The sequence below is a fragment of the Cyprinodon tularosa genome, unplaced genomic scaffold (assembly GCF_016077235.1).
Source record: "Cyprinodon tularosa strain WSP-4 unplaced genomic scaffold, ASM1607723v1 ctg101, whole genome shotgun sequence".
Lineage (NCBI taxonomy): Eukaryota > Metazoa > Chordata > Actinopteri > Cyprinodontiformes > Cyprinodontidae > Cyprinodon > Cyprinodon tularosa.
In genome coordinates, this window is record NW_024037794.1 from 288,502 (window position 1) to 300,628 (window position 12,127).

At 37.0% G+C, this 12,127-nt stretch overlaps 1 protein-coding gene across 7 annotated transcripts in view; it reads left to right on the forward strand.

Annotated features, from left to right (window-relative positions):
- LOC119778063 (ryanodine receptor 1-like) overlaps window positions 1–12,127 on the forward strand; it is an 81,561-nt gene that overhangs the window by 42,136 nt on the left and 27,298 nt on the right. For 4 of the 7 annotated variants that reach the window (XM_038277145.1, XM_038277171.1, XM_038277161.1 and 1 more), the window contains exons 60-73: window positions 359–474; window positions 621–688; window positions 768–889; window positions 1,015–1,064; window positions 1,215–1,275; window positions 1,369–1,495; window positions 1,600–1,711; window positions 1,801–1,882; window positions 4,425–4,555; window positions 4,644–4,964; window positions 5,048–5,288; window positions 5,409–5,496; window positions 5,579–5,671; window positions 7,520–7,534. In XM_038277145.1, the coding sequence (XP_038133073.1) occupies window positions 359–474; window positions 621–688; window positions 768–889; window positions 1,015–1,064; window positions 1,215–1,275; window positions 1,369–1,495; window positions 1,600–1,711; window positions 1,801–1,882; window positions 4,425–4,555; window positions 4,644–4,964; window positions 5,048–5,288; window positions 5,409–5,496; window positions 5,579–5,671; window positions 7,520–7,534 (1,627 nt within the window). The remainder of the gene's footprint in view (window positions 1–358; window positions 475–620; window positions 689–767; window positions 890–1,014; window positions 1,065–1,214; window positions 1,276–1,368; window positions 1,496–1,599; window positions 1,712–1,800; window positions 1,883–4,424; window positions 4,556–4,643; window positions 4,965–5,047; window positions 5,289–5,408; window positions 5,497–5,578; window positions 5,672–7,519; window positions 7,535–12,127) is intronic. The other 3 variants (XM_038277154.1, XM_038277191.1, XM_038277179.1) reach the window with 1 other exon arrangement.

Below are 12,127 nucleotides of genomic sequence, written 5' to 3' on the forward strand. Positions count from 1 at the left end.
GGTTTATCTTGCTTCTCTTTTTAAGATATTAAATCACCCATTTATAAACATATTCAAACGCTGACATATGCACAATTGTTTTCAGATCTTTTTCTTACATTGTTTAAAAATGGTATTTTAAATACACAAATCTTATCCCCTTTGTGCCTAAAATGCACTTAGATTATTGGAAGAATGACATTTAGAAACTCCAATAGTTAAATAACGTATTGATTCTCATAATTTGTCTACTTCCCTGAGATAGTTTCACCCTCCTCTGCCCCCCCTTAGCTCCACCACTGCCTTTCATACTGAACTAAAACAGGTTTGTTCACTAGAATAAAGAATGTGTCAAGATGTCCTCTCTATGTGTCTTTAGGGGCCTGAAAGACATGGAGTCTGAGATATCGTCCATTGAAAAGAGGTTTGCTTATGGCTTCCTGCAGAAGCTGTTGAAATGGATGGAAATAGCCCAGGAGTTCATAGCTCACCTCGGTACAGTGGAGCAAAATTGGAAATAACAATTACATGAGTGTTTTGCATATCTAAAAAAAAAAATGCATTGATGTTGGAGAAAAAAATAAAACTTTTTTAAGCCAGTGCTAATGTAATATTGCCATGATTTGCTTTGTGTTTTATAGAGGCTGTGGTGAGCAGTGGACGAGTGGAAAAGTCTCCTCATGAGCAAGAAATCAAATTCTTTGCTAAGGTAAGGCTACTGTGTAACCATTATGACATTTTCAAGGCTTACCCTCATTGTGGTACTAATGAAAAATACATTTTTGTAGATCTTGATGCCTTTAATCAATCAGTACTTCAAAAATCACTGCCTCTACTTCCTATCAACACCTGCAAAAGTCCTCGGTAGCGGCGGTCATTCTTCCAATAAGGAGAAGGAGATGATTGCAAGGTGCGTTCTCTCATCTTTAGAGATGTATAGCTTGGTTGAGCTTCTCTACTTTTCTTAACTCCCCTCACTTTATTATTCTCGTCTTTTCTTGGATGTCTCTTTGCTTTTTTCCTTGCTTGTCATAGTATCTTCTGTAAAATGGCTGCTTTGGTGAGGCACAGAGTTTCTCTCTTTGGTAAGATGCAGATCTATTTCTAATTCTTTTGTTGCCCGTATACTTTCCTGAGTCATCAGCCCTCTTTTGACTCGGCCCTGAAAAACTCTAAATAAATGAATATATGCTGAGTTTATTTCAAAATAAATCAACCTATGCTTGTTTATGTAGGAACGGATGCTTCTGCAATAGTAAACTGTCTTCACATCCTGGCTCGTTCTTTGGACGCAAGGTTTGCTGCTTCTGAAAACCTCTCTGGATTAATGCATCTTTATTTCTCTCTTTGAGTTTGATGTTTCTGCATTTATGTTTTGTGCTCTTGAAGGACTGTGATGAAATCAGGGCCTGAGATTGTGAAAGCAGGCTTGCGGTCATTCTTTGAGAGTGCTGCCGATGATGTGGAGAAGATGGTGGAGAACCTCAAACTGGGCAAAGTATCCAAAGGCAACCAAGTACATTAAGTTTTAAATTATTTCCAACATTTAACTGCTTAGGACACAAAATGAAACTGGAATTTAATCTAAATCCTGAATGCTGTCTGCCTTCTCCATGAAAGCAAGTGAAAGGTGTTTCGCAGAATATCAACTACACGACTATTGCCCTGCTGCCGGTGCTTACCTCTCTTTTTGATCACATCGCCCAGCATCAGTTTGGAGATGATGTCATTTGTGAGTTTTCTTACCATTGTTTTTAAATTAATTGTTTATAATAATTTAACCTGACTCTACTGTATATGCCTCTGGTTATTTGTATGTAGTGGATGATCTGCAGATTTCCTGTTATCGCATCATGTGTAGCATCTACTCAGTTGGGACCGTCAAGAACCCACATGTTGAGAGGTAACTTGAATGATGTACACAATGGTGCTACAGTAGTAAGGAGAATGACACCTTTTTAGTAATTGTCCCACAGCCTGACCTCTAAATTATGGAAATATGTAAGTATGGAAAAAAAGGCATAGGATTGAAGTAGGGTTAAAGGAATAGTACACCCAAAACATGATTAGCCTTCATTTTCTACTCACCCCCATGCTGAACAACACTCTAGAGTACTTTTTTGATATCTCAAATGCATCTGGAGATCTGGGAGGCTTCTTGCTGTCTGCTGACATTCAAATAATGGAGGTCTATGGCGCCCCAGACAGAAAGGTCCATAAAAGTCCACAAAAAACGTGTCAATATTCCTCCATACTGCTCGTCCAATGTATTCCAAGTGTCCTAGGTGGGTAGCATCCAGAATTTACTCGAAACAAAGTCATTTAGAATGTTTTTAGAGCATAAACAGTAGTGTATAGGATTTCCTGAAAGCGCGCACCTGCGCGTTCATGACGCTACGGAAGCCGGCAGACTAAACCAGACGAAAGTGCGCATTCAGCATCTGCTCTGCCAATAATGCAAGCGTAGAAGAAGAAATGTGCTGTTTACCTGTGCAAAGAAAGAAACAACGAAAGAAAAATGTCTGAGGACTTCAGTGTTGAGGAAGAGCATGAGTTCTTTGCCGAGCTGAATGCGCACTTTCATCTGGTTTGGTCTGCCGCGGTTTCCGTAGCGTCGTGAACGCGCTTTCAGGAAATCCTATACACTATTGTTTATGCTCTAAAAACATTCTAAATGACTTTGTTTCGAGTAAATTCTGGATGCTACCCACTCAGGACACTTGGAATACATTGGACGAGCAGTATGGAGGAATATTGAAACGTTTTTTGTGGACTTTTATGGACCTTTCTGTCTCGGTCACCATAGACCTCCATTATTTGAATGTCAGCAGACAGCAAGAAGCCTCCCAGATCTCCAGATGCATTTGAGATATCAAAGTAGTAGAAAATGAGTAGAAAATGAAGGCTAATCATGTTTTGGGTGTACTATTCCTTTAATATGGTGATAATGCAGTATCTAAAAATGAATAAATTCTCCAACTGTCTCTCTAAGTGGGGTTGTGATGTGATCCTGTAAATATACTGTATGAAGGTATTCAACTAATCAACACAGTGAAATAAACGGAGATCGTGGGATTTCACTCAGTTGGCACTTTATTTTTATCAAAGAGAGAACAGTTCATCATACGGCCCTTATTTCATGGTAATCAGCCCTGTTCTGCCTGGGCAGCGTTCGTTCCCCCTTACTTACAATAATGAAAACTAATTACAGACACTTTGGTTAAACTGTAACATCTTATGAATAAACCTTGAGAAATAATCTTTATTATGGGAAGAAGTATTTCTTGAATGCAAAACTCTTCTGACTCAGACATTTTGTGGCCTTGCAGGTGAAACACACTAAGTAAAAACTTGTATAGTGAGTTAATAGCATTAATCAATATATCAAATAAGTAAGTACATTTTCTGACCACAAGAGCCACAATATATAGGTAAATGCAGCCATTGTTTATGTAGTTATTTATTTATGTATTTATTTGCTTAATACATGATTTGAATATATAATGTATCATTAAATTGTAAAATGCACCATTGAATTAGAAAAATTCTCAATAAATCATTAAAAGTACATTTAAAAGGATTAACCAAAAGATACAATGCGTTTTTGCAAAACAAAATGTATTTAAAACGTAATAAATCCATCTAATAAAGATAATTGTTTAACTAATATTCAAGTAGAAATATAAGGTGTAGTTATTTTATGTATTTTTGAGGGTGCAAGCCCGTCTGTTACATTGCAGAACCCCTAGTTTAAATCATTGGTGTCCAAACTTTTTGATATTAGGGCCAAAAGTGTCCCGTAAAACGTGCGTAAGGGCACCAAAAATTTTTTAATTTTTACTGAATTAATACTTAATTTTTTTTTTTCATTTTAGCCTTCATGAAAACAAATGACCACACATTACTTAATACACAATAAAGGAGCTCTTGTAATATTTAATTAAACAAATAAAGTGGACAGATTTCGGTGGAAAAGTGCTCTGTTAATCATTGTACCCTGAATTGGCTTGAAGGTTGCTTTGCTTACAAAAATAAATATATAAACAAGAACCAAAATTTTGGCGGTGATGTGACATGGTATGGATTAATCTTCTTTTATGATTTGCAACCATGTCCGCTTTTGATAAACCACTGAATGTTTGTAGTCCTATTTTCTGCTTAAATTCAAAGCCAGGCTAAAACCCTTGACTGACAACTTAAGTCTACTTAAAAAAAAAAAAAAGAGATAATTAATTTAAATGATGACATCCTGGATTAATAAATAATAATAAACAAATAATTAATAATAAAAAACAAGGCCACACATTTAGTATCACCCTAACATTTAGTACATGCACTGTTTAAAACCCCCAAGCCCCTTGGTCACACTTTGGAACATGAGTGTAGAAAAATATTACATTTTTATCCGAATAATGTCTAACTCAGATGTTTTTTTTTGTTACCAGGCAGAGACCAGCACTTGGGGAGTGTCTAGCTCATCTTGCAGCAGCAATGCCTGTGGCCTACTTAGAGCCTCATCTAAATGAATTTAACGCATTCTCTGTGTACACCACAAAGACGCCAAGGGAGAGAGCCAGTGAGATTAAATTCTTTTACTACTCATCTAATTCCTTACTCAGAATGAAAGTCTTTCTAATTTTTCTTTTACTGCTTCTCTTGCCAAGTCCTCGGTCTTCCTAATGCGGTCCAAGAGTTATGTCCTGACATTCCACCGCTGGACCTTCTGCTAAAGGAGATTGGAGACTTGGCAGAATCAGGGGCCCGCTATACTGAAATGCCTCATGTCATTGAAATCACTTTACCCATGCTGTGCAACTACCTGCCTCGGTGGTGGGAAAGGGGACCCGAAAACTTCCCTGAGATGCAGGATCAACTCTGCACCGAGGTTACATCAGAACATCTGAATCAGCTTCTGGGCAGCATCATGAAAATTGTAGTCAACAATCTGGGTATTGATGAAGCCTCATGGATGAAGAGGTTGGCTGGTGAGCGCTTCATAAACCTACTTTAAAGGACTAAATTAGAATTTCTGTTCAGGTGACATGGCTAAATTTGCTTTTTCTGATAGTGTTTTCCCAGCCCATTGTAAGCAGGGCAAAGCCAGAAATGCTTAAATCCCACTTCATTCCCACAATGGAGAAGCTGAAGAAACGCACGTCAAAGGTGGTGGCTGAGGAGGACCATTTACGGATGGAGGGGAAATCAGAGGGGGATGAGGAAGATGGGACCATACGGGACGAGTTCGCTGTGCTCTGCAGAGACTTGTATGCTCTCTATCCTCTACTTATTCGCTATGTGGACAACAACAGGTACGGGAAAATTACCAGCATCATGTTAAGCTTCTTAACCAGGATTCCTACTTTTTTTCTGCCTTGCCTTTTCCTCTAAAAGCTGTTAGCCTAAGCAGTAAAGTCATTCCTTCATAACAGAGCGAGGTGGTTGACCTGCCCAGACCCAGATGCTGAAGAACTCTTTCGAATGGCTGGAGAAGTCTTTATTTTCTGGTCCAAATCACACGTGAGTTTGTTCATCTGGCCTTTAAATATCAAGCAGCAGTTGGAAAGTTAACCTCAATCATTTAACATTTTTTTGCTTTCAGAACTTCAAACGAGAAGAACAGAACTTTGTGGTGATGAATGAGATCAATAACATGTCATTCCTAACTGCTGACAGCAAGAGCAAAATGAGCAAGGTGAGATATTGCTGAATTTCATTTTAGGCACTGTTTTTACCTTTGATGTCATAAGTCATTGTTTTAACATTTACAGATACTTTTACATTTTTGTGAAACTTAATTGGTCTCTATCAAATTTACAGGCAGTTGATATTTTAATTAATCAGTTCAAAAGCTGTAATAATATTATGGTTGCTGATGTTTTTATGTGGTTTCTTGTGATAACTCTAAAGAGAAAGCAACTCTTTATATCTTGATTCAAGGATGATCAAAATAATCTTTGCATGTTAATGAGATATTTACTAGAGGGAATTTTTTTTTTAGTTTTTGGTTACTTGAGGTAACTATGGTGGATTTCCATGGAAGAATTTATTTTCCTTGCCCTTAAAGATAAAGCATTTTCTTATGCAGGGTGCATTCCCTAAACCAGCGGTCTGCAACCTTTACAATCCAAAAGGCCATGTTTGTCACTAGTTAGCTAAAAAAAACTTTATAGTAGGGAAAATTTTAAGACCTTTTTTTATGACCATGTCACTTTTTAAAATTTTCTGTTTCAAGGAAACAAATAAACAACTTGCAAAAATCAATAAATGAGTTGATTCTTTTGAAAAATTATATATAAAAAAAATTCCAACTTATAAAAGATCTGAAAAATAAATATTTCTGTGATACTTAGAGTCAATTTTGGGGGAAATTCTATGTCATTAGTTGGTGGAGAACATGTATTTGTTAGTATATCTATTTATTCATTCTTCTTAAAAAAAATGTCCTTAAAAGTGGATAGCATCTATCTTTACTGAGAAGACTTTAATTCAATTTAACCAACTGAACATATCTGGTAAGAAATGGCCTCCACCGATGCTTCCAATCCAACTTGAAAAACTCACCTTGAAAAGTTCCTCAGAGAAAAGGAGAAATTAACATTCTTATGTGTCTCATATGCACTAACTGATTTACAAATCTCATTACTCTTTATTTATTTATATAATTAATCTATATATAGATATGTATGACTATCAGAAGGTTAAGAAATATGCAGGATATTAGAAAATAGCAAGATTTTTATTAGTAACATATTTGACATTTGAAATGACATTATGACAGCAATAAAGACGAACTATATTCGGATATTGTTATTAGACAATGCTAGTTTTCTAATTAAACAGTAATTCTGACCTCCTGGTTACCCATAATGCAACAGAAATTTTGATTATCTTGTTATCAAATCAACAGGTAGTTTTTCAATGACAATAAAACCCCCAACATAACATTGTATTTTGAGCCTATGAAATAAAACACTAATAAGAGATTTTAAATGTTCCAGATGATGGTTAAACATTCAATCGTCCTATTTTGGTTAGACGTGTCATCATTTACAGCTCTATGAAAGCACAAAAAATGATTAAAAAGTGAATTGTATAGCAATACTTGTTAACCAAACTGGGTTGAAAATAATGACACTGAAGTAATCCATCTAGTGACTTCAAGATCAAAGCATTTTCCCAATAGCAAAATGTCTCATTATCATGAGTTCATTATATTTCTTATTTCAAGAAAACCACATAGAGGCCATTTAAAGTCTATATAACTACCCTTGGGTTCTGTGATATGTTTTAAAGAAAAAGAAAATGTAATTTTTGGCCATATTTAAAAACAAACTAAACTGTAATTCTATGGTATGTCTGGTTTTGCAAATGGTGGACTCTTTTTACAGGGCTCGGTGGAATGTGTTATAGTTTGCTGTATTTTCTCAAGGCTTGTATATTAGCTCCCTTTATTTATTCCAAAGAGTAGCAGTTGTGTTAACGATATTCTCTCTCTGGCTGTCCTCTGTGCTCTTCTTTTGGGTTGCGGCTGTGTTTCCAGGGCGGTGACACAGAGGTTAGACTTTTTTCTGCACGATCGCTGTGCTGACCGCATGGCACCTCACTTCTGGGGGAAATTTTCATCAACCCCTCCGGCACACTGGCACATCTGATCCACATTCACCTTTGATCTACAAAGAACACCAATGATCGTGCATACACTTACTTTCATTCTGACAGAGCCGGCCCAAGAATTTTTGAGGCCCCTCAGCAGAACTTGATTCAGGGTCCCAATTTAATTTGAAATTCTTGTTTAACTCTAAGGCATCAGGTTTATAGCATTAAGTTCTGTAAAAGCACAGTTTATTTTCTTAAAGACCAACTTTGATTGTCTGATGGTTCTGCTGGTATTTCAGAGAAACGCAAAAACATGATTTTTTTTTTTTTACAATCAAAAGTTTAATTGCTGGAATATAAAAAAAAAGTTTTGGATATTTGGAAATTTGTTCTTTTCTTTTTTTTTTTATCTCAGGTATGATTCAATTTAAAATCACCTTCTTCCTTTAGTCATTAAGGACGAAAACAAAACCTCTGGCTGTTATAGAACAGATCAATGTTTTTTTTCTTTTGATCAACTTAAGTCTCAATCAAACACTAAATCCTTCTCAGGATTTTATTAAAATTGAATTGCTAGCTCGAATGTAATATCCTAACATAAAAAAAATAAATAAAAATAGAATGGGATTTTATTCTCATATAATTGCACGCATATAAAGTGTTTTAGGGGACTCCTTATTTATTTAACCACCTTGGATACTGTATTATCCAGACTATAAGCTGCTACTTTTTCCCTACGCTTTGAACTATGCAGCTTATAAGAAGGTGATCTTTTTCTGTGGATTTTTCCGAACCTCCAGAGGGGAAAGTCAAAGTTGGAAATGAAAGAATAAGGGGCTAATTTTTATCTAGCACAATAACATACTAGCGGCAGGCACGACGGAGAAGAAATGTCCCGAATTCACACATTTTGCCATTTATTTGCGGCATTAAACTTGCCGAACCAATGAAGAGATCGGGCTCAAGTCCTGCAGAGCTGAAATAAATAAAGCCCCGTCTTTCATTAGAAGCTCTTACTGCTGCTCTTTGTCCCTACTCCAGGGGCGATATGCAGAGCTCCCCTACAGGTTTGGTGGGAGACAGTTCGGTAGATATCAGCGACTTATAGACCGGTACGGTTATATCTATGTATCTTTCCAGTTTTTAAAAATAATTAAGTGGGCTTATAGTGAGCTGCCCTCTATAATCCGAAAAAAATAAAGACTATGTTAAGTTTAAGTTTACATTTTTTTCTTTAATTGAATCGCATATCATAGCATAGCACGGAATAGCATTCGAGGACGAAATTACCCATTTAGTCCTGTTGTTATAGTTTCATTTTTTATTTGCTATTTTTCCTTTTTTTTTTAAACAACAGATTTATGCAACGGCTCTACTGTAGAACACAGCAAATCCTGCAAGCTTTTAAGAGAAAATCATTTATTTGTTTAGCAGTAAGTGCCCCTACATCATTATTTAATTTAAAAGCCACCCCGTCCACAGAAATTGACAGACATCATTAAACTAACTACATTTAGTTAAGACTTTTAGATGAATGCTAGGAAATTTGGTATAAAAAAAAAAAAAAAAAAAAAAAGAATAAAGTTTTGACTTAAAATTTATCCGAATTGTATTTTAAACATTAAAGCAAATATGAACTTTGGATATATAAAATTCAGTGTGTGAGCTTTAGAAGTTTAGAGCCCCCTGCTGGCTGGGGGGTCTTTCTAAAAAGCTTAGAGTAAATAGTCTTGGGCCAGCTCTGTATTTGTTCCTAGTTACAGACACATACAAAGCCAAACACTTACATAGAGACATTTCTAACTCCACTTTAACTTGTGAAATCAAAAAATGAATAATAGCAAGTTAAAGATGCTCACTTTCTAAGAGGATCCCAAACACATACAGTCTGCCTGTGGGCTGTTGCCAGTCCTGCCAGTGTGTAAGGAGGGGAGTCTGGAGGCGCTTGATGAAAGTAAACATCTGTAGAGTTGGGCTCATGGCACTGGTCTTTACATGGATCCAACTGAAAGCTCAGTGCCATCATCCTCTCACTGAGTTTACCCATTTTATCTGTTATAGCTGAGTTGGGGACTTCTTGTTTGCTTTTTTTTTTACTGTCATTGGAGGTAGTAGAGCTGTATGTTTCTGTAATGTAGTTTTTTGCCTCTAGGGGACGATGTTAGTCTTCTCTGTGCTCTTTCTTTTCTCCTCCCTTAAAATGCCATTGGACATCATGGCTTAGTTTCCTCTAGACTTACAGCTTTGCAGACTAATACATGGTTTGATGCTTAATATCACAGAAGTAGGTTTTCTCACACCTGTTGGGTTCCCTCTTGAAATTAAAAGGACCATGAACCTGACTAAAACATTAATTCACACTTATTTTTATGACTTCTCTAAAATGTTTGCACCCTCTGAACTACCTCTGTGTGACATGAAATATATTTTGCTTGATAGCGGTTGCTGTTAGAAGTGGATATCCCTTATGGTAGCAGGGGTTGATAAAAATGTCCATGTTTGATAAGTTAAAAAAAAAAAGTTTAATGATGAATCATCTAAAATTTGCACTCAACTTTGGTTTCAGTTTTATTTCCATTAAAATCCCACAGAAAATACTTTTTTTTTAAAGTAAAAAATAAATCTGTATAGACTTTAATCATACTGTTGATATTTACTCTGTGCTGCATTAGATACATCACCATTTGGCACACCTAATATAGCGATGAGTTTAAAGGAATAGTACACCCAAAACATGATTAGCCTTCATTTTCTACTCACCCCCATGCTGAACAACACCCTGGAGTACTTTTTTGATATCTCAAATGCATCTGGAGATCTGGGAGGCTTCTTGCTGTCTGCTGACATTCAAATAATGGAGGTCTATGGCGCCCGAGACAGAAAGGTCCATAAAAGTCCACAAAAAACGTTTCAATATTCCTCCATACTGCTCGTCCAATGTATTCCAAGTGTCCTGAGTGGGTAGCATCCAGAATTTACTCGAAACAAAGTCATTTAGAATGTTTTTAGAGCATAAACAGTAGTGTATAGGATTTCCTGAAAGCGTGCACCTGCGTGTTCACAACGCTACGGAAGCCGGCAGACCAAACCCGATGAAAGTGCGCATTCAGCGTCTGCTCTGCCAATAATGCAAGCGTAGAAGAAGAAATGTGCTGTTTACCTGTGCAAAGAAAAATGTCTGAGGACTTCAGTGTTGAGGAAGAGCATGAGTTCTTTGCCGAGCTGAATGCGCACTTTCGTCTGGTTTGGTCTGCTGCGGTTTCCGTAGCGTCGTGAACGCGCTTTCAGGAAATCCTATACACTACTGTTTATGCTCTAAAAACATTCTAAATGACTTTGTTTCGAGTAAATTATGGATGCTACCCATTCAGGACACTTGGAATACATTGGACGAGCAGTATGGAGGAATATTGAAACGTTTTTTTTGTGGACTTTTATGGACCTTTCTGCCTCGGGCGCTGGGCACCTCCATTATTTGAATGTCAGCAGACAGCAAGAAGCCTCCCAGATCTCCAGATGCATTTGAGATATCAAAAAAGTACTCTAGAGTGTTGTTCAGCATGGGGGTGAGTAGAAAATGAAGGCTAATCATGTTTTGGGTGTACTATTCCTTTAAAGCTTTCACCCTCAACTGTGGTGTTATGTCTGCTAGATGTATTTGGTGCTTCCAAATTTGCAGCCTCATACTGTCACAGTAAGGTTATTGTCCTTTTATATGACAGGTTGGACCCTTCCAGGGTTAAAAAAAACAGCAGCTAAATTTATTCAAGCTTTTAATTTATTTCAAAGTCATTTTTTGGTGATTTTCGTGTGACTGGTTAACAGCTTACAATAAAATCCAAATTTATTCCAGCAGAAAAATCTCACATGGGAAAGTAAAAAAACAAAAAACAAACAAATACAAAACAGAAAAAAACCCACAACTTTTCATTTTCATACAATCACATCCAATCTTAATACATAATTGTCCTAAAAATGGACAAGGATACAACTATTGTATAGAAATACTTTTAGTGTGTTTTAGGGGAGCGGCGGCCTAGTAGTTAGGGCATTGTGCTTGGAATCCAGAGGTTCTGAATTCAAGCACCACTTCCACAGACTGCCACTCTATTTCCCTGAGCAAAATACCCTTAACCCCACAATGCTCTCCGGGCACCACACAATGGCAGCCCACTTCTCCCAAGGGGATGGGTTAAATGCAGAGAGTTCATTTCTCCATTGTGAGATCAATAAAGTTCTATATATGGCAGAGTGGTGGCCTAGTGGTTAGGGCATAGAACTTGGAATCCAGAGGTTCTGAGTTTGAGCCCCACCCCCACAGACTGCCACTCTGGGTCCCTGAGCAAAGACCCTTAACCCCACACTGCTTCCGGGGCGCTGCACAATGGCAGCCCACTGTTGGTGATGGGTTGGTGGATGGGTTAAATGCAGAGAGTTAATTTTGTTGTGCTGTACTTGTGACAGTGTCATTAAAATGACACTGTCACACTTCCAGTTTCTCCTGCTCATTTAAAGTATGTGACAATATTTTCTTAGAGCCTAGATTTTTAAT